Source organism: Phaenicophaeus curvirostris, chromosome 8 (assembly GCF_032191515.1).
Source record: "Phaenicophaeus curvirostris isolate KB17595 chromosome 8, BPBGC_Pcur_1.0, whole genome shotgun sequence".
Taxonomy (NCBI): Eukaryota; Metazoa; Chordata; class Aves; order Cuculiformes; family Cuculidae; genus Phaenicophaeus; species Phaenicophaeus curvirostris.
In genome coordinates, this window is record NC_091399.1 from 36308597 (window position 1) to 36331627 (window position 23031).

Below are 23031 nucleotides of genomic sequence, written 5' to 3' on the forward strand. Positions count from 1 at the left end.
TAATATGTCATGCGACTGCATACAAACTGCTGGGTTTTTCTCGTGATTCTTGATGTACTTTGGTTTCCCAAAAAAGATCCACAACCAGTTACAAAGGTGTTGTCAGGTGTTCTTTTAGTGTTGATGATGTGTGTAGTTGCAGATAGTTTGGCAGGAGGTTCTTCTCCCTTATTTGAGACATCTAGGGGTCATTAGTGAACAGTTGTAAGGAAACTCCAAAGAGCAATTCAGTTCATCCAGTCTGAATTCAGACCATTTAGGTGCTGGGATTAATTGCCCTTCTGAGTGGATCTGGTTTGGGATTCGTCTTGATTTTGCACAGATCACAGAAGAAGATTGGTCATTATCTTAGGCAAGATGCTCTGCTTTAGGCAGTTAAGGAATCTCATTCAGCATGCTCAAGTATATTCTTAGCATTGTGCAACAGTGAGATTATATTGTCATAAACTAGAGAGACCTAAGAGTAAGTAAAATGGAAAACAAAAATGTGCTCCAAGGAAGGTGGGAAACCTGAATTCAAGAATTACAAGTCTGAAGTTCATGAGCGAATGAAAAAACACCCTGAATTTTGCTGAGCCTGTAACTTCTGGTTATCATCTTTAGAAAGATAACTTTCTGAATGCTTCGTAGACCATTCCAGCTGTGTGTGACATTTCTTCAAAGTGCCAGAGACAGCTCTCTGATAAGTGCAGCACAGCGTTGCAGGGCAGCTTAGCTGAAGCCCTACAGCACTCAACTTTAGCTTCCCTTCAGGCTTACTTTCTGCAGCCTGGCATGAATAATCCCTTTAGATTTGTATTTGCATATTGCTCTCTTAAGGCTTGTTTTGTGCCAAGTGTTTATTGTAGTTAATTATTAGTCAGTAATAACTGTATTTTACTTTGCTTAAGCTGCACCTCTTCCCCTTCATCAGCTGTGCAGTTGTTAGATGGAGCAAAACATCAGAAGTTCTTCACTTTGGTCAGTGCAAAAGGACAGGGAATGTCCAGGGGTTCTACTTAGGCTACAAAGGAAGTAAAATGTAGTAAAGTATGGCAATATAATCAAATAAATCTGAAAGAGTATGAGCTTTTCTAAAGTTTAGAGAGTCTTTGCCGCTTCCACATTGCTTTGATCTGGCTTCCTGTGATGCTTTGCAACAAGGGAAGCTGCTTTTTTTCTTCAGTATTGAGCTCTAGTTAGTGACATTGGTACAAGCAATATGCACTCTAATCTTCAAGCAGATGGAATTTCCATTTTCACTCAGAAACTCATCCTGAGAGGTTAGAAGCAATAAAAGTATTTGTGGGAGTAATGATGAATTCCTTCCCAATGCAGTTTATGTGTAACTGATGAAATATAAACAGCTCTCTGGTGCACGAGCTCAGTGAGGAGGAGAGCTGCCATCCCAGTGTCTTGTGCAAACTAGTATGAGCAGGAACAAGAGCGGTGGATGTTTATTGTTTCTGCAGATAATGGAGGGGGAGCATCTGACCCTCCTTGCTGTATAAATTGCATTGTATGTGGCTCTGACCTTGCGAGTATGAAGCTGTGTCTCAACTGTAAAGGGTTTAGACATCTCAACCTCAAGCGATGTTGAGGACTGGTAACTGAGAACAGCTTTCTTGGAGGTGGTTATGTAGCAACTATTGGCAAATACACTGAATGCTCATTTTCAGTCACTGTAATTTGAATATGATATTCAGACTTCTAAGCTGTCTGCTCCAGCATCAAAAGAAAATGATTGCTCCTTTTAGTTGTAAATAAATTCATGTTTTAGTTGAGGACACTTAGGGAAGTGGAGAGCAGAAAGAGCAATTTATTATTAGATCTGTCACTTTAAAATATGTTCTCACTTTGATTCTTCTTTGAAGCATTCCCCTTTGAAGCAGCATTAAAGTATTTAAATATGTACCAGTCCTAGCAGGGGGAGATTACAAGTTGTGACACTCTGTAACCTTGTTTTCTTTATTTTGTGAATTTTTTTTCAAGGGAATTACACTAAGTGTTTTTATTGCTTGGAATAAAAATGGCCATCCATTTAAAACTGCATAAAAATGTTTGCCCAGTGGTTGGAAAACAACATTTTATGTGTATATATGAAGTAGAAACTAATTTTTACAATTAATTACACCACACTTTATCATGCAGATCATGAATCTTCTGTCTAGCAGTCTTTAGAATTATATTTCTTACAAAAATTTATACGTACCTTGTTATTTTCAAGTTTTGCTCCTGATTGCAAGGTATGTGGCTTGCATTGTAAGCTATAGTGCTGTTAGTTTTCATGCTGCTTGTGCTCCAGATAAACTTTTGTCAGAAAAATCTCTACAGTCAACTAAAAATTCTGGGACTCTCAGGCACCTTACATTTGCAGATTTATTCTTACAGGTTAGAAAAGCAACATAATTAGATCAATGTCTTATGAAGGCAAGAGGAGGAAAAATGTCATTGCCTAATTGGCCTTATGGGATAAAATGCACTTGGAAATGTGAAATGCTTATGAAATCCATGGGCTTGATTCTGTGCATTTGTCAGATTTTTGTCTTGGCCCTGTGCACGTGTTTCTGCATCGTGGGCCACTCTGGTTCTGCTCATAGTATGGTTTCTGACTCTGGCAAGGCTTTGAGTAGGGCCAAGAGGAGAGGCTGGGAGTGAGTACAGAAATGAGCAGCACAGAACCAATTCCTTTGAATTGTATGGCTGTTTGGTTGAAGATAAGTAAATGAATTCACCAACCTTTGCCTGCAGGATTTATCATTTCAAATGCCTGTGACTGAATTTCCCATATGCTGCTCTGCTAAGAGCGCTGTTGTCTTTCAGCAATCATAACATGCCAGCTTCATGTGTTTAAATCTTTGGGGATAAAATTAGTCTTTTATCTTCCCAGCACTTCTATAAAATGTTTTTAAATGCACACTAGTCTAACGTTTTGTTCTAGAAATTAGAGGAAGGAATTGTGCTTGTGTTATGGTGACCTGGAAGGTAGATAAAACCAGAAATCAGAAGACCCACTGCATAAGAAGTCGTTTACTTTCATCTCAAGTTTTGCATCTGTAAAGCAGAGGTGTTACTGATTCCTCGTCTCTCTTATTTTGCTGAGTGGAGGCTCTGTAGTAGTATTGAATCTTTAGCAAAATGGGATTTGCATCGTTCCTGACTTCCATTAAGCCAAAAAATAGAGGTGTAACAATACGGTTTCTGAAGCAAAATTTGGAGTCTTCTTTTTTATATGCCTCAGATTTGTCTTAAACAATATCAATGAAGTCATATTTTACTTAGTTTGGTTTTACAGAGGCCAGAAATAATTCCACAAGTCAAATAATTTTAAATAGCAGTTGAGGAAAAACATTAGCAAGGCAGAATGCTATTTAATAAAAAAAAAAAAAAAAGGCTTTTGGAAGTTACGAAGTAATTGGATGCCAACTTAAGAAAGCATGTTAAAGAGGAGAGAGGAAAAGTTGTCATACATAATAAGCATCTTTGAAAAATAATGCACTTTACATGTAGGGGGAATCATTGTTTATCTGTTTTCTTCTCCCTGTATTTTATAAGAATTCTTCCGTTGAATCTTTTGGAAAAGACCACAGCAAATATGAACAAAATAGAAAAAGGAATCTATTGTAGTAAAACAGGTATTATGTTTCAGTAATGTGAATGTTAGACTAAGCAAGCAGTTTACAAACGTAGACACAATTAGAAGAGGCTATTGGAAGTATTAGCACATCTGTTGGTGTGTAGGGACCATAAATTCCAACTGCATCCTTTGATAATCCACACAAAATTAAATTTCCAAAGAATGTAATGTCAGTATGTCCCAGATAAGACTACTGCGGTCCCAAGAAGAGATGTAATCTGTTTGCTAGCAAAGCAAAAATTAAGTGCTTTTCTAAGCTCTAACATGCAGTGCCTTTTCTGTTAGTAAGAGTATTTTCTTATTGGGCAAAACCAACTCAAAAGAAAAGTTTGGCCAGTATGGTTTAGTGTATAATATGTTGCTGGTTGTTTGTTTTACAGAAGTGAAGATGCAGTCAATCAGATGGCTGTTACTCCTTTCCCATTACCTTCCAGCTCCCACTCTTCTATTGAGGTATGGTTTGTGGCTTGTTTTTTTTTTTTGTTGTTGGATATTGCTAAATTAGATAGATTAATCATAATTGTCAGTTTGTTGTACATCTGAGCACCTTGTCTAATTAAACCTGAAATCATTAAATGCATTGGGTAGGAACTTGACCTAATAGGCATGTTTTCCCCTGTGTCTCTTTTATTGATCTCATCATTACTGGAAGGGCTGTCATGGTGTTAACGAAAGTTATTAAACAAGTTATTGCTGTACAGGAGGAAGAAAAGTCCCCAAATGAAAATCTTGCCATCTCCTGTCCTGCTCCTTTTCCAGCTGGTTAGAGTAGTTGTGACGAGGATCTTTTGCCTGGAACATGGATATCCTCCTACGGAAGAGAAATGAGCATTTTTCAGGGGAAAATTCCTGCCTTCTAAGTTCCTTTTATCCTTGAATGCTCTCCCATCAGTGGTTCTAAAAATGATGCAGGAATGACCAGCAACTAGCTGTGGTAGAAGAGATCACTGTGTACATGGTTTGTATTACAGCAGCCCCTTGAGACAAGCCCAGCCTAACTGAGAACCCTGGTCCACCACTTTGCCCTCTGCCCCAACGCTGAACTCTCATCCCTGCTCATTTTCTTCCTGGAGGAGCAGACAAAGGCTGTTTAAGTGGTGAGCTCTAGTGCAGTGTCGTAGCATACAGTCTTCCAATGCAAAAACTGCCTTAGTGTGGTAATGTTACCAATGTTTCTTTGTTATGGTTGCTGTCTCAGCCCCAGCGTGGACTGATTGCTCTCTTGTGCACCATGAATCCCTGCAGTGTCACCACATTGTTATCATTTTGACATCTCGATATGGTGTAACTAAATTTTCTAGATAAAGTACATGGTTAGCCTTGCTGTTGCTTTTTAATTCTATTTCTATTTGAGCTAATAAAGCGAAAGATGTTTTATAATTCAATTGGGGTTTGGTCTTGCCTTGAGTTGATAAATTCACGTGCATTGAATTCCTGGTATTTCAATAAGCATTACTGTGATCCCACAGCGCTGGCCCATGCTAGGTAACGCTGGATGAATCTTCTGTTTGCATGCTTGCTATTGCTTTCCAGATTATATTACCACTGACAGCTACTTCCATAAAGGCATAGTGCTATACCATGCAAGAGCTGTTTAGTTTCTGTTTGTGTCGGAGTCATTTTTGGACAGGGCTTTGACTTGTCATTCTCCATAGGAGCAGCATGTTCCAGGTGCAGCTGGTGGATTGCAAATTACTCTACAATTTACAGAGCCCAAAAATAATTCTATTTTTTCTCTTGACTCTGATACCTGCATTTGTTCCCAGCCTTGTTTAATATTTGTGTCTTCAGGATGAACCAGAGAGCTTTGTTTATGCACATTCTGTGCTGTGGTCCTATAATTAGACCCTTGCCAGCATGTGGAAACCAAAATGCTCAGTCTCATGTACAATGTTTGCCTTTAGAGGTGGATGCTTATGGGCTGAGTTTCATGCATTAGTGGCAAGCTTTTACTATTTATGTTGTGTCTCTTTTATCAATAAATGTGGGGTTTTACTTCTAGGTAGGACTGGTTTATTCCATATAGTAAATGTAACAAAATTGTTGTCCCATAGAACTTTGCATTGCTTTCCTTTGTCAGCTATTCTTGTCTTTAAATAAAGCAAAATAAAACTTGACTGTGCTTTTTATCTTGAAATGCCGAATAATCATTTAATGTTGTGTGTTACATACACATTACACAAAATTTGTCAGTTCCCATTAAGTAGCCTGGCTAGTGTAACAGAATATCAGGGTGCCATCATTACCATGTGTATTACATTAGTTTTCTTCATCTTATCTCTTTATCTTCATTAAGGTATTTTAACATGGAAAGTGATAAACAGTAAATACGCCTTAAAGCAGGGTCTTGCTTTTGTATATGGAGTTGCAGGACAGGATAAGACTACATTGTGGTGTAATACTGTGGACAAGCCGCAAGAAGCAAAGCATATTAAATATTAATTACTGTAAGATATCTAGCAAGATTCATTCATTAGAAAGCCACAGAATGAGATATTTTGTTGCAATTCTGAACAGTATGAGCCTTTGTAGAATGCAAAGGCTTTACCTGCTCGAGTGGCAGTTGAGATGTTTGCGTAATCCTCATTGTGCACTTCCATGTAAAATGTTTCATGAAAAATCAGAAATAATTTTGCTTCTAGGACTGAAGATCTTTTTTGTTTCCCAAAGTCTGTTCTGCTTTGCAAGAAAGAACAGATCCAAATTTAGATCAAAGCTTCAGGTGTATTGAAACTATTTTAAAACAGAGTAAATCAAAGTAATAGAAGATTCAAGACCTGTTTGGTTTAAGAAAGGGAAAGAGAATTCACATGTTAAACTTCACATGTAACCAAACTAATGATAATCTAAACTGTAAATTCTAATTTAATATTTTTCCTGGAAATGTGCCATTTCCTATCTATCTTAACTTTAATTGTTGTTAAGGGAAGGAACTAGTTTTTCCTGTACTCATTTTCCTGTACTCAGAGGGTGCTGGCCTCTTCTCCCAAGTGACAGGGGACAGGACAAGAGGGAATGGCCTCAAGCTCTGCCAGGGGAGGTTTAGGCTGGACATTAGGAAAAAAATTTTCACAGAAAGGGTCATTGGGCACTGGAACAGGCTGCCCAGGGAGGTGGTTGATTCACCTTCCCTGGAGGTGTTTAAGGCACGGGTGGACGAGGTGCTAAGGGGCATGGTTTAGTGATTGATAGGAATGGTTGGACTCGATGATCCGGTGGGTCTCTTCCAACCTGGTTATTCTATGATTCTATGATTCTATATGCTTCTTAAATGTATGCTAGTTATTATCTGGAGAAAATACCAGAAAATTCTGCTCAGAAAAGCATTTCTACCTAGTATGGTGCTATTTTATGTTTCAAGGACCATTTTTCTTGAGAGTCCTCTACAGAAAGAGAAAAAAATCGTGCATGAGAAAGTTCTGGAGCACGTGTCTGTGAAAATAATGACATCCTTTGGGACATCCCCTTCCTTTGCTGGTTTTCCAGTAGTTGTCATGGAATGTTATTTGCCGTATTCTCACTGTAATTCGTGGATGTACCTGAATCTTGAGTCTTCATTTGCACTTGAGGATCGTGTCCTAGTGCTGGCTTAAGCCTGCTCAGCTTGGTGGCCATGTGCAGAAGAACAACACCAGAAGAGCTTCAGCTTTACCAGTTCCTCCAGGGTGGAGCACTCAGTCCTGCTGCTACCAACCTGTTCAGGCTGTGTGAAGGAAATTGTGCTTCCTTTAACATGCTGAGCATGCATGAGACCCTTCCCGACATAAGTCTGGAGGAGGCCTTTTAATAGGGACTCAGCAGTTTTCACAGTTGATAGGGATTAGTCTGGCCTTGAAAATTCGCCCAGATCTGCACCAAAGTGGTTTTATTGGACTACCTCATGGTACTTTGGGCTGACCAACTGAAGACCAAGGTCTGTCTTTTGAAACTTGTATCACGTGTCTCCTGAATACTTTAATTGTGGATCTTTTTACTTGTTCGTGCTGCTACTTGTTTAAAAAAAAAACAAAACAAAAGAAGAGGTAAAAAAGTTTGGGGTTTGGGTTTTTTTGGCAATTACTGTGGGTCATAGTTCTGTTTAAAAACTCTTATCAATACTTTCAACCAGGATCATGGTGGCACTGAACCTGCAAGCAGTGAAGAAGATCCAAGTTTGGAAGTTCTAATGAAAAGCTTGTCTGACGAGGAATCCAACAAATCTGTAAGTGACTTAAAGCAATAATATTGCTTTAATGATGATCAGAGATTAGAAGATACAGGCTTATTGCCTTGATTGGTTTTCTATCTGCCTTTGTGTTGGAGTATTACAGAACGCTTCTGTCAAGTCATTTTCAGTACTTGTAAGAGCAAAATCAAGCTTTTAGCTATACATACATAGACTGTTTTTGTGAACTAAGCAGACAGTATAATTTGTTAAGATACTGAGATAAGAGGGTTTTATGTAGCATTTTGACCATTTCTTGAGTTCTTTCTCGGTCAGGGGATTGGGTTTCCACTCTTGCCATACATGTGTGACAAATTTCAGAAAAAAAGCATGATCAGTAAATCATATTCGTATTTATATTCATAGCTTCATAAATTCTAAGGCCAAAATGTCTATTATCATAATCTGGTCTTGCCTCCTGAATAACAGCTATAGAGTTACTCTCAATAATTTCTACACCAAGCCCATAACTTCTGGTTTAATGTGGTACTGTCAGTGCACTGTAATAAATATTGAACTTCTCATTGATGTAGATGCGTTTTTTTGTTGTTTAATATGTCAGGATTGTGCATTATCAGAAATCTGAAAGTCCTTCGGGGTATAGCACTAATCTTTTTGGACTCTGTGTGGAAAGTTTGAAATGGAAAACTATTAAACATGCTGAAGAGTCACTAACCTAGAGGTACATAAAATTTGCTGAGACAGTCTTGCAATAGCCTACTCCTTTTTCAATGAGTGCATTGGTTGAGACTTGCTGTGCATGCACGGTTTGTGTGCTGTCCTCAACTAAGAAAACCTGACATTTCTGGATTTTTTTTCTTAGATGTCTTCTTCCTGCTCCATAGTGTGTTTTGCAAGGAGTGCCCTGGGTTTTGCAAATATGAATTGAATATACATAATGTTCTATAGCTAGTAAGTATTTAATTAAAGAGTCTGTGAACTCCAAGAGTTAGGAAGTGTTATGTGACATTGAGGCATCAGAATTAACCACCCATGGATTGGTTTGTGTTCCTGATGGATTACAAAAAAGTTGAATTATTTGTATTTTGTAGCCTTATGCAGAATCCTTCCGTGATGTGCTGGGATATAGGTGAATCAGAGTATTTTTTATGTACTTGCAGGTGTAATTCACCTAGTTTTTCAGCTTGGCAAGAAACTTTAAGGGATTACAAGGTAATATGAAAAATTGCTGAAAGAATGAAGTGGATACAAATGTATAAAATGTATTCTACAAAAATGAACTCTTGGAGTAGGATATTGTGCTATGTGGCTTTTTGAAAAGTATTAAAGGAAGCACAAATTTAATGGAAGAAAAGAAAATTGGCAGCAATCCAAGACAGGTGTGGACAGAAGATGCTGGAACCACAGGAAACACAGACTATATAGGCAACCTCTTTTCAAACTTCAAGCAAGAAAGAAGGGAACTGTGGAGCCAAAGGGTAAAAGTTACAGTATTTTAGAGTGAAAGGTAAAAAAAAAATCAAAACCAGAACAGGGCAATGGTGCACAGATAAGAGAAGACAAATGCACATATTTGTTGAGAGCCTCTAGGTGAGAAGATCAGTACAGTACTCAGCTTTATGCCCAGTGGGGAAGAAAAAATAGCTCATCTTTCCTTTGAAATTGTTTGTGTAGCCACAGCTGATTGCTAAAATTTGCTTTTTAATTTTGGAATTCAAGATGTTTTACCCAACAGGCCAGTATTGGTGCTCCCACTGTGGCACTGTGGGGAAGCAGCCTGTCCTGGGTCACTGGTGAGACCAGGAGGCAGTGTGTGTGTCACTTGTGGCTGCTGCATTGCCCTGCCTTCATTCAGTGGACGTTTGCTTACAGGCAACTTACTGATTTTTCCATCAAATAAGTAGATGCTGAAAAAATAAGGGCTAGGTGGTGAATTTAGGAAACTATTTGAATGCCTATAGATGCAACTGCTCATTCTGTAATGCCTCGGTTGGATCGACCCTTGGTTTAGAAGCATAACTGGATGAAAAATAGTGGAGAATACTACTTTCAGACGTTTATTTCAAATAGGATTTTAAAATTGCATGACAGGTACCTTATTTTTGTAAATACTGATGGTTGTGATTGGTCTCTTCTGACCAGAAGGAAATGAGTTCATAGTCATACTGGCATTAAGACTTTGACACGGCAGTGCAGCACAAGACAGCTTGTTATTCTGAGGAAACAAGATTTCTTTTCCAGTGTTTTAGTGACTGTTGAGGCAAAAGAAAACAGTTCCCTGTTTTTCATAGCATGATGGTTGCTATAATACTGCAGCCCAATGCTACTTCATTGTTGTTATTGAAGTTCTCAATCATATGTCGTGAGAAATCAGGAAAGTAAAACTCAAGTAAGATCAAGTTCAGTGAGTAAATGAAAAGTATGTGCTATTAGCAAAGGTCTTCCACAAGTACGTACAGCTCAAAGCACGGACAGGATGTCTCACCAAGTGACAGGTGTAATGCAAGAAAAAATAAAGAAATCAAATCATTCTTTATTCATTTTTTGTTGCTGATAAATTTGTCAGTCTCTCCCGAGATACATTTTGTTGCCATTTCATCACTTTAAAAAGTATAAAGTTATATAACGGTCATCATTGCATGCGTGGATGATAAGACCAAGGAAAGAAAACAACTTTATTTCTGAACTGGAGCCAGTGATGCTGTTAGACAAGGTCTGCATGTTCATTAGCTGAGCTTAGAGGTGGCCTGATAGAAGACAATGGTTTCCTGAGGGCAGTTGCTATCTTACTTTTGATAAGATGTTGTTGGAAAGGAATTGGTACATGGGACTTTGAGATGCTCCTGAAACTTTTAACTTTACAAAAGTGAAAATGGCTTGAGCAGTCATGTGCATTCGGAAGGACCTTCTATGAAATTTATGAAATTTAGTGTCCTGTAGCTGGGATAATTAAACCCATGTTTGGTATGTGGCCATGGGTTTGTTTACCTTACAAGATTTGAACTTGGAACAATAATCTGTCTTTAACACAAGCAGAAAACTCAGCTTTGAAACATTGGCAAGGAGCTCTCAGAGGAAGAGATTAGTCAAAAGAGAAAAAAGTTTAAGGAAGAATAACCTAGGCAAACTCCCTATCAGAAGAGATTAATATAAGATGTGCCAAGTGGAGAAACCATGCTGATTTGCGCAAGAACGCTTGCACAAAACAATTAACATTTTAATAAAAGTGATTTGGGATGCATTTGAGGGAATTGAATTACATTAAACCAGTCAGGTTGCAGGCTTATGACAAATTCTGAGCATAAGATTCAGTGTGTGAGGGGCTAGAAATCTTTTTATTTTGTCCAGACACCTCTAGCATAGTGTGAGTTAAATGAAGATGATCAGAGAGATTTAAAGAGGATACTTGGTGCTTAATTGATATGCAAGATGAAGTTTCAGATTTGAGTTGCATATCAGAATGAAAATGCAAAGTATGAAATATTTTTTCATAGCTCATTAAAAGTCTCTCATAAAATGACAAAGTAACCTTCCCACTTCTCCCCCGACACCTCTGATAATACAATGAGATCACTACTTTATCTTTTTTTCTTGTTATCCATTTGTATAATAGTTACAATTGTATAATTACAGCAACCTTGGACTAAAATGCAGGAAAAAAGCAGCCTGTGGGGCTTGGCATGACTTAACATAGCAGAATTTAAGAAAACAAGGCCAGTATTTTCAAGCTTAGTTACCTAAAACTTGATTTATGGGTTTTTTTAATGTATGAGTTGTCATCTTAATTAGAAATTCTTTTGAGATGCAGAACGTCTGTTTTCTTTTGAAGTTTGTACTCAACTTTCCAAAAATTAGGCTGTTTATCAGGGCTTTTTTTTAACATGGAGTAAGATAACTAACTAATACTGTGATCAAAGTGGCTTAAGTTTGGCTAAGAGCTAACAAAGGGAGAATACTGTAATTGTCTGGAAGCAGATGCAGAAGTAGGAGAGAGAGAATTTTCAGTATATTGCAAGGATATGGAAAGAAATTAGGATAGAAGGAGAGCCTGTGATTGAAGTGCCATTGCTTGAGATATTTATCATGATGCCTTTGAAGCAGTTACTTTATTTAATTGCTGGCAGCATGCTCAGTGCTCCTGAGGTCTACTGAAAAAGGAAGGGAGTGGGAGAGAACAGATGACTTAGAACCCCTTCCTGCTGTAGGCACTGAAGGGTCTGAGCTACTGGTCCGCTAGAAGTTCAGCACATAAACACCTGCACATTTTCACACAGCATGGGAACTGCTGTCCCAGTCACCCCAAACGATGTGCTTCCTTCTTCTCTAGAGCTTCTTATTGCTCAGGAACAATGTAGACCGTGCATGATAATCTGTTCTGTAAAGCTCTTTCCTTGCACTGTGTAACTACAAAACCATTCAGTGTGTTTTCAGTAATTCCTGATACTCTCTGTATTCATACTATTTTTAACACTTTTAAGTTCTGGGATTTAGCGTTGTGTTACAAGCGTACTTGTATGGCAAAATATCACTATGTTTACCTAGAATCATCATTTTGAGTTTTGGAGGATGTTTTATTTGAACTAATGTGACGTTTTCAATATGCCTCACTTTTTTTTTACTTTTTAGGATGTGAAATGTAAAGCTGACAAACCAGTGCTAGTGGATCACCAGGAAGTGGAGGAAGAGCTTGCAGAAAATGTATGTGTGGTTATGTTAACTGGTAAGGGTGGGATTCTGGGGGCTTGATCTACCTGAAGATTAAGTGATTTATGAAGGCAAGGGTTCAACTGGGGAGACATTAAAATCATTTTCTTGGGGGAAATTTTAAAAATTACTTGCTTCTCCTTACTTATGTGGAAATAGTCACACAGGTTAATTGTGAATAATGTTCTTTGCTGCTTAACAAAAATACAAAAAACAATGCATGTTTTTTGGTATGAGAGGCACAATTGAGCAATGTGAAGTCCTGTCCCTACATCATCATTTCTGGAAACGCAGTTAACCAGTCATCCTGATTTTCCACATTTTCACTTCATCTATGCTTATTGCTTGTTTCCCTTCTATTGACTTAGTGGTTTTAATAAGGTACAATAATCAGCATCTAGTGATGATGTCCACATGACCTGCCTTTCTGTGGTCTGATCTCTTTGGTTTCTGCTTTGCTCTGCTTTTAGGTCCTTAACCAGATCAAGCAATCCAAAACTTCAACAAAAGTACCAGTCAACTTGCAGGAGATACCACTGGTGCCAGCACCTACTTATCTTTCCCCTGAGACTGAAGTCACCAGCCGTAGTATGAACCAGTTATTTTTTCCACCTATATAGTGTATATCTATTACCCTACACCCAAGATGAATCCTTTTGCTGAGATTTTTGTCTTTGAACATTGGATAACCTATTTTGAGTTATTTTATAAAGTGTTTGTATTTTTCTCTCATTTTGTAGTTTTTGAGAGCTTGAAAGTGCCTTTGCTTGTTTTTATTGACATTTATGTACAAAGGCATTGTTCCTCCTTTTAATTAAAATAAAAACAGAAGGAAAGCCAATCTGGGGCATCCTGTCCATTCCACAGAGCTGGGATGTGGCCTTATCTGTCATGAGTGGAGTAATACACCTTGCCAACGTTATCTGAATTGTTGAAGTCATAACTGAACTAAATGTCCATCCAGACTTACTCTGAACATTTAGTCCCAGAGCTCTGGAATTGTTCTGATTCAGAGATTTCAGAAATTAGTCAGAATAGAAGTTTGATTTGGATTTGTAAAGGTGAAGAGCAAAATACATTCCTTTGGTGGTTTTCATTTTCTTGTTGGATAGTTTGACTTCTGTTTTTACCATTTCATGTTCTTAGGCATCTTTCCGCCTTCTTTGCCTGTGGATCCAGCAACGTGTCCTATAGTTCCGGGGCAGGAGATGACTATAGAGATATCTAAGGGTCGGTCGGGCCTAGGACTCAGCATCGTTGGGGGGAAAGACACTCCACTGGTGAGTTTCTGTTAAACCCCTACTTACTGTCTCTGTTAAAGAACAGGGTGCAAAGAAAACATAGAAAGTAATGATAGCATTAATCTATAGTTCCTCTAATGAATTGTTCAACAGAGAGGAGAAACCAGCAACTACAATCTCCAATAACAAATTGATCGTTTTGCCTTGTATGGGATCAGCTGATTTCTGTTCCTGTTTAAAGGAAAAGGTTTGTGTTTCAGTAGTACTTTCTGCTAGAGTCAGAGTCTACAAATGTCTTCTTTTTTTAACCATTATGAATTAGGGTTTCATCAGGTAAGTTACTAAATGTTTGAACTAGGAATTAATGTCACTTGCTACTTCAGCAAGGTGAACACCTTCATCTTGAGAGCATAAATGCTTAGTAGCTGTTTGAACAAACTGTGACTTATCTTCCTGTCAGAAAGGTAAACCAAAGGTACTCTTTTAGTGTTTTCTGTCTTTTTCCTTAACCTTGCTCTTGGCAATGCTGTTTTTAAAAAGAAAATTCTTCAGCTAAAGTTAAAAGTATGAGTTCAAATGAAAATTGGCAAGTTAGTTATGCTAAACCCTTCTCTGCCTCTGCTGTTGCTTTTCCACTCTGCTTTCTGTTTAATATGTGCTGTGTTACAGTATAACAGAATGTCAGATCGTTTTTTTTTTAAATGTCAAATTCAGTCCTTTCAGTAAACAATTCTGCTGCAGAAGTGTCTTTACTGGGTTCTCCTGAATGCCCTGCTGCAGAGGCACTTAAAGCAGTAGAGCCACTCTGTTACATGCAGTTGTTCCCAATGATATCATAGTGGTGCATCATTAAGCAGTGAAGAGCTGTGAGCGTCAGCCGCTACAGACAGTTGAAATGTATTAATCCTTTCCCAAACCAAGAAAAAAGAAGGAAAAATACACAGGAAAGTTGAAAGGAAAAAGAAAGTTTTGTTTTGCAAAGCGTAGGCCGTATATTTTACACTGTTGAAACTGGAATTGGAAACAGTTCAGCTTTTGGTCCCATTTATCCAAGTCTCTGATTATGTAGAGTTTAGATGAATTGCCCTGTTTCACATGGAGAGAGAACTGAGTTATGTTGAAGGCTTAAATCAGCCTATATGGTTCTCACTCTGTCCAGCCATGCAGTGTTTTGTACGCAGTCCCTTTTTTGTCAAGTTCCTCTCTATTGAGGAAATTCAAATAAGTAGTTCAGCATTAGTCATCTCTCTGCTTTTTCATTTAACTGGAAGTTGGAAATAATACATGGCAGTCTGTCAGATGCAATCTGGTACATGTCTTTCATGAGATTTTAATATGAATAAAGGAAAATTTTAAGTATCTGCTACAGAGCAGATGAGAAAAATACAGAGGATTTTATTCTTCAGATTGAGTAAATGGTTTTGGTTAAGTATCATGCTTTCATTAGTTTATTCATTAAAGTGTCCTCCTAGGAGTTTATTTTAAAAAACTATGCACTTGGTTGCAATAACTGAAATTCATGAAAGCAGGGAGATGTGACCTCCCTCGTTTCTGATCCCTGCATTACAGGACCTACAAAAATGGTCCCCTGTTTCTTTTTCTAAATCTGCTCATTCAAAGTTAAGCCATGTTGTTTCATAGGAAACAAGTTGCTTCTGTGAGACCACAGTCTAATCTGATCACTTACCATATGTAGAGACTCTCTCTGGGATTCCCCATAACCTGCTTATCTAAAACAGTGAGTGCCAACTGTTCTTCTCAAAGCAGATTCTCAGTCATGTCTTTCGCTAGTGAGATGATCATCATCACTCTATCTCCTTTATACTACTGACCTCCCACAAATTCTTTTGATACCTTCCATTTTTTGCCATGAAGTCAGAAAACCTTTTGTTAAAGAGTTCTAATGAAGTTCACATAATGAAAAGTAAAAGAAAATACTACTCAGGACTTTCAAAAACTTTCTGTCTTTTTAAGTTTCATGTCGTAGAAAGGAAATATAACAAAATAGGTTCATGGAGTTGAGTGCTGTATCTCATCTCACTGTTGTTTATAACTCTGTTATATAGATGGACATCTTCTGTATTGTAAAAAAGGCAAAATAAATTCATTTACAACTTCAGTTACGTGTTTTGCTTATATGCCATAGAATTTCATCAGTTTTGAATGTCTCATTTCACAGAACTTTGTACCCATGACCCACTGTTTTCTGCAATGCAGAGAAATCAAAATGATTTCAATTGGCTTCAGCAGTTTGGGTTTGGGTTTTTTAGCTAGTTTTGAAATAGGAATTGTCATATCAAAGTCAGAAAGAATGGGAATAGCACCATTCATAGCCTGTCTCAGCAGACATGAAGCAGGGACGCTATCTTTTTTACTCTTGTGGCTCAGATGATGCACACAGACAATAGAGGTAAGATACTCTGATGGGAGCATGGAAATGTGCATCACAGAATAAGGGTAGGACTCTGGGAGCAGTGCCTGCGTGTGCCACAAACAGCTGCAGAGACTTTTTATTTTACTTTTTTGTCCTCTGAGAAATCAAGACATGAACACCTGTTTCTTTCTTCCTTTTCTTCCCTTTTGGACTGTCTTTATTTTGTACCTGCACATGTGTTTTAAGTGCCTATGAAACAATAAAGGGTATCAGTCCTGATTCCTAAGGTTGCAGAAGTAATTTATTGGTACAGGGAAAAAGGGAGTCCGTGCCTCGACAGAACTTGTAAAGTCTAAGGGCAGACTATAAGGGCCTCATCCATGTGCCATTAAAATGCACTTGATATAAAAATGTTTAACTGAATACTGGTAAACACTGGTGCACAACAGCAGCTCATGTGTGATGGGAAGAGCTCATTTTGGAATATTTTGGATCTTTCTTAAACACACGATATACAGTCCAGCTTTTGGAATAATAAATCTGGCAGCCTGCAAAAGGGATGCAGTACTTCAGTATGAAATATAGAGTGCAACTTTTAAGTCATAACCTTCGGAATCTCATCAGAAATCAAATAGAGACTTGAAAAATACAGCCTGCAAGTAGGGAGGTTAATTTGTTCAGGAGGTTAGAAAGTGGTGTCTTGACCTCTGTGAAATGTTCTTTGTTGAGAAGATGACCATCCCATTAAACTTGCAAAACCTTTCAAATTCCATTCATTATAAGCAAGAACTGTGGCTGTGTGTTTAGGGGAATGGGAGAGCATCAGCTTGAAAAATGATGCCTGTAGAAAAGGCAATGGAAAGGATGATTTGACCTTGAGAGTTGCTTTCGCATCCTTGATCTTTAGACTGCTATAGCTCTTAAGCAGTCCTGTTTCATTTTATACTAAGGGTTGGGGTTTATTTTTATTTTTTTGTTCACTGTCTTTCATTTCACCTTCCTGTGTACCCCTGAGAGAACACAACGCATGGCCTTTGCTTTAAAACAATTAAACTGCAGAGTGGAGCTGGCTGAAGTACAGGGCTTTCAGTTTGAGAGAAGTTTTCTTTTTTGGTTGTAGTCCAATCAAACTTGTAAAAGTAACCTCAGAACAGGATTTTTTTTTTTTTTTTTTAAAAAAGTGTTTTCAGAAACATCACAAAATGAGGTTTGAGGCTCTGACTCTGCTCCCCAGGACACCGTCCTGCTTTCTCTTCTCCCCCCAGCTGGTGAATGATACATAAATGCTTGTCAGCTCTACCCCTGCTAATAGCAGCCATAAACCTGACAGGGCTGTCATTGTCACTCGGCAGCTGCCGGGGCTCCCAGGGCCCCTGAACTGCTCCAGCCATGGGACACCTGGGATTCATGAATGTAGCAGACCTCTTTGGGCAGTGCCTATGGTGCAGCTCGGAAAGCCACAAGCACTGAAAATCCCAGCACGCTGGGCAGGACACTGGTGCTTGGGCTGCCAGTTCCAAGCCTGGACAAGCTGTGACTTCTAGCTAGATGTGAAGTTCAGATTTCAGAGTTGGGTGTTCACAGCAGGAAGCCAGCATCGGCATGGCTGGCTGGCCCAAGGCTGCACAGGCTGGGTCTGTGTGGATCCACAACAAATAACTGGCCCTGTAGGATGCAGGACTGGCAGCACTGGTCAGTCCAGTTGCTCACTGGAAATGAGCATTTAGGTAATTTAGGAAATGTTTTTCAGTTATTCTGCTTTTGGTTCATTGCATTCTGTGTAAGTTGTTTCAAGGCAAATAGTTTAAAGTAATGGGCTTTTTCCTCTGAAACTGTTTTACCAGGAAGTTTCCATAAGGTTTTCTTCCTAAATTGTCTTGAGAATGGGACAGCAAGGAATTGCTTAAAAAAAAAGGTGTTCTGGTACTCCTGCAGAAAGTGTGTAGGGTTAAATCATCCAAGTCCCATTATCACCCCAAAGTGAATGAATGCTGCGATGTCTTGTCCAGTTACCAACTTTCAATAACTCATTTTCTATAGAACAGGATTGTCAATTTACAGGGATTTTATTCTTGGCAGTACATCGAAAAAACATTGCTGTAAGATACAAACATTTTCTTAGTAGGTGGGAACGCTATTTTTGCTTCCAGCTGAATAGTTTAGTAATGGTTGAGTTGATTACTCATAGTTATTGACTCTGTATTTGCTGCCTGGGTGATTAAGATGCTCAGACATGCCAGAGGGGATTCAGCATTCAGCGGTTTCAAGGCCAGTGGAGTCTGGTACAGGGATGTTCTCCCCTAGGCAGAACTAGAAAGCCCTGGGACAGGAGGAGAGCACAGAGGCCCAGCTGGGGCTTGAAATCACGGTTAAGTACTGAACAGGCACAGCACAGCCTACGATATAAAAGAAAAAAGGATTGCAGGAGCCATAACCTAAGGGCTCTTTATAGGTGGAGCTGGGAGGTGATCATTACCGGACCCTTACATAGAAAGGAAGAAAAGAGGCATACATCATCTTATGTCCTTTTAAATGAAAAGGACAATAAACACCTTATACAGAATTTTTTACTAAGTTTTCTATTTTTAATTTGGTAAATAAAATTTTCCTAGTTTTGCTTTCAGCTGACTTTAATAAAAAGCATTTTTAAGGCAAATCAGAAACTTTAAGGTACTTCATCTGTAAAATAAATTGATCCACAAAGCCAAGAAACTTGAACACTTTAGCAATGCTTCAAAAAGTAACAGAATATGCTTGCTCTCAGCTAACAGAAGTTGGTGTGAGAGCTGGTAACACCAGGAAGAGAGGAAAAAGCTTTTCTAATCACCTCACAGCCCAGAAGGCTTTCTGGCTTGCAGCGGAGCATGGGGAGCTTCGTGTTAGTGGGGATGCGGTTTGACAGAAGAATCTTTAGATTCATTCTGTCAGTCCAGGTGAGTCATACCTTGCGTAAAACCCATCTGTTAACGAAGGGCAAGGGAATAATCAAGAAAGCTGTGACTTTAAATCACAGCTGTTCAAGACCCAATGTTTGCCCCTGGAGCGGTGAGGGCTAATTACCCTGCTAGTATTTCCAGGCTGCCAGGAGCAGGCTGTTAGTAATACCGAAGCCAAGTCTGATATCTCTGTTTTGTGCTGTATTGCAAGTCAGCAGTGGGGACCTACCTAAATGAGGACTAATGTGACTTCTATGTTGCTAAACAAACACGTTCTCCATTGGTTGAGTTTTCCATTTTCTCTCCCATCTCAGTTATATTTAGATTGAGGCAAAAATAACTTAATCAGTTATAGACAGCCAAGGTCTAAGCAACTTTGTAGACAGCCATGAAATGCAGCTAAGACTGAAAGTGTTCTGGTGGAGTATGCTTACCTCGTAACTACAAATGAAAAGCAGGATATTGGCCTCACAAGAGTTTCAGCAATATATTGGCTATAGATACTGTTGCTGTTAGGTCTATTGCTCTGTGAATGGAACAATAGAATGAAATATGGTAACAAAGGTCCTAAGTTTTCAGTTGTGGCTTGGATATTGTAGAAGAAAAGTTTGCAGTTGGGAGAGAAAAAAAAAAAGCCAATTACTTCTTAACCATCACCCACATTTATAAAACAGAAGGCAATTTAATGACAGGGTGGTAAATGCTGTTAGCTCAAAATTGTGAGTAATTGCTTTGACTCTTGGTTGGGTAATGTTAAAATGAAATTGGTGGATTCATCATAATTTCAGAATGAAGTTAGCCTTCAACAGCATGACAAAACCAAACTGCTTTGTACATGAGTTATCACAAATGGGAATTGGAATACTAAGATTTTCAAATCATGTATGTGATGGATCTTTGGCAGAGGTTTAGCTGGCTGTACAGCTAGCTTGCGTAGCAGTGCCTTGTTTGAAGAAGTTGGTGTCTTCCAGGAGTGTAGATCAACCATAAAATTTAAGCTAACAATATTCAAAAGCAGTAGGACATGTCAGAATGGACCCCAGGAGTATCTTGCTTGCTGCTGGTTGAAACCATTGGCTTTTCACTTCCTGTATCACATGCATTCAGGATCTCATGCTTTCTTTATAACCTGGGTTATGCACTGTACACTGTAAATTTTCATATTTTTTCATTTAATGAAATAACGAGAGTGAGAGAGTTAACGTTTTAATACGTAGTTCTGTGTTTTATTATTCCCTCTAAAATGAGCATGTATACTTTTTGAAAAACTTTGGTTTGCTTTGGCATGTGATTCATAGAAACATAGTTCTTTCTATCATTCTGACTTAAGTCATATATTTTTACACTAAACATCTTATTACCTTAGTTTTATTATTTCAGAATCAAAGGAGAGCTTGCAAATGTCTATGACTGCAGACTGAAGGAATGTTAATGAATAGTGCCATTGAATTTTCAGGTTTTAGCTTTTCTGATCTTAGAGAATATAACTGTAAGCAAAAATATTATGCAAGCGGAATAAAATTTAAATAAATAAGGACCAGATGTAACTATAGGGGCCTATAAAATGTAATACAAATATTATCCACTTCCTTAAAATGAATCTGCATTTTAGTATGAAAAATTATATTCATATTGATGTTGTAGATTAATCTTTTTTATGAAAGTTGGCAAGTGAACACCATCTCTTGCAAAGGCTTGTTCTTAAATGGGAAACAGACCTTTTGTTTTGACCTTGAGTAGAGAAGTTTCAGTATCATGCAATGTAAAGCATTTTTACATTAACACGGTAATACATTTTTACATTATATAGCCTGTTTTATTACAGTAGTGTTTGGCTTAGGATTTTGGGTGCCTGTTAATGGTTTGTGAATGCTAGCAATTGCAAAATATTTGAGTGTTAGAAGGAGGTATATGCAGCATGATGCATTAAGTAAACCCCTTTTCAAAGTCAAGTGATTTACTTGGAGTTGACCTTCAGCTTTTGTTGCTGAACTGTTATCTTTTAGATTCCATTTAGGTCTGTGAATGGAATATCATAGATCATAACATAACTGTTGTAATTTCCTCTACCTACAAGTAACCAGCAGCTGGGTTTATTTTAACTACTGAGAGATTCTTATATGGGGCTAATTCTTCAGCCAAACACACTGTGCAGCCAGTTGATTCCTACTTTATCTATGAACCAGCCTGTAAATATGAAATGATGGTTTTACTTTCTGGACAAAGTATTATAAAAGTAGAAAAGGAAATAACTAATGATATTTTATTTTCCCTGGGAAAGAGATAAGTCTGTAATCCTACAGTCAGCAAAAGGCCTTGTAGCTTTATTATCTTTAATAAATACTAATTTAGTATAACATTTCTAGCCAAATATTAGATTTGTTGGAAATATGTAATATGAGCTTAGGAAAACACAACTTGTCAACTAAATCAGAAAACGTCTTTTCCTGAATATTATTTTATGTAGTTTACTTTTTCTGCTTCCTCAGGAAAGTACTCTAATCCATGCAGAAAGCTTCGTTTCTTACACCAAATACATGATTATAGTTAGTGGTAAGACCAAACTGAAATACAGGCACATAAAATCCATGTAATTCCAACCGTTTGCTCTGCCTGCTTTCTAGCACTGCCCAACCATGTAGGTTCCCTAAAATCTGGTGTCTCTAGACCTGGTCTTTCAGCATCATTGTCTGTGTATGGGCAGAACTGTCTGTTCTGGGAGAGATGTACCTTTTGCATATAATGCTCCCTTGGTCTGGGACAAATGACTGGTGATGCTCTGGTAGTAGAGAGGCTCGCAGCCATGGAGCAGATCTATGGATCTGGTTTCTACTCTCAGGACTGCTTAGGGGATTTTATTTTTTTTTTTCTGAGTACCTTACCTGGTGTCATTCTATTCTGATGATTGCAGTCTTCATTGTGTTGCACATCACCTTATTTCTGTGAAGTGCCTTTGATCCTATCAAAACAATGTCTACATCTCTTAGACAGAGATATCACAGAAAAGATAAGCTAAAACCAAAGTTAATGTTAGCTCAGTTAAAGAAATAGCTTGTTGTGGATGATCTGCAGTGGATAAGGACTCTTCAGTACTGTGCAAGAAGCCTCCTTACCAAAATTCAGACCTTTTTCCTTGCCAAATCCAGCCAACACCAGGTATGTGGAAATTTCACTGCGTCAGTTCTATTGAAACCTCCCCGCTTGCATACTGATCCACCTTTTATCACATGATAGAGCTTCATCAAAATATCCATGGTGCCTAATATTTGAGACTCCTTCATGTCTTGTGTCCTACTCTCTCACCCTCTATTCCCAGCTTTTGCAAATAACAGGCTGGGGGCTGATTTTCAGTGACAAAGGGCACCTGCATTGAAAGCTGCTGTTCGTCCTGAGGAACAGCTGCATAGAAGAAAAGAAATACTAGAGAGACTGGCTCAGAAGCTATAAACTTGCAGAAAATGTGTGAGCAGTCCAAACCTGAAACCAGACAGCTTGTGAGACTTTCTCACTACTGTTTATGGTCCTGCAGGCTTTTAAGGTTTGCTTGGTCAGTGATTTCCCTGAACAGGAAGCTGACTTTACCACCTTTCTCCCAAAGGCTCAATCAGGACCGTGCTATGTGGTCATTGCCTGGGGTCTCTGCCGTACCAGTTCTTGACATTTGAGATACAAAGATTAAGCTTTTACTCTTGCTAAATTTAATTGTTAATGTTAGCATTTCTATTTGTGCTCTCTGCTGATGGTTAAGTTTTATATTCTTCCGCTGTTTGGTCTCTGAAGTTTATAAATCAAACAAAATATATCCACAGCTTGGGGGTGGAGTTGAGATCCAATTCCCTTGAGAGTTCAGGACTGTTTCACTTGGATAGAAGGCAATGTGATGTCGATGATGCTGTGTACATTTTACAAGTTCTGTTTTCCGTAAGTGGACTCTGAGGTTGGAAGCATTAGGTTGTCTTGCCCTCACTGTTCAGTAGTCATTCATTCTGCACCAA

General features: G+C 38.4%; 1 protein-coding gene across 1 annotated transcript in view; it reads left to right on the forward strand.

Moving 5' to 3' along the window:
* Positions 1 to 23031, forward strand: part of PATJ (PATJ crumbs cell polarity complex component) — a 157702-nt gene that overhangs the window by 110500 nt on the left and 24171 nt on the right. Inside the window, exons 30-34 of the mRNA XM_069861943.1 lie at positions 3997 to 4069; positions 7725 to 7817; positions 12408 to 12479; positions 12956 to 13073; positions 13632 to 13765. Of these exons, the coding sequence (XP_069718044.1) occupies positions 3997 to 4069; positions 7725 to 7817; positions 12408 to 12479; positions 12956 to 13073; positions 13632 to 13765 (490 nt within the window). The remainder of the gene's footprint in view (positions 1 to 3996; positions 4070 to 7724; positions 7818 to 12407; positions 12480 to 12955; positions 13074 to 13631; positions 13766 to 23031) is intronic.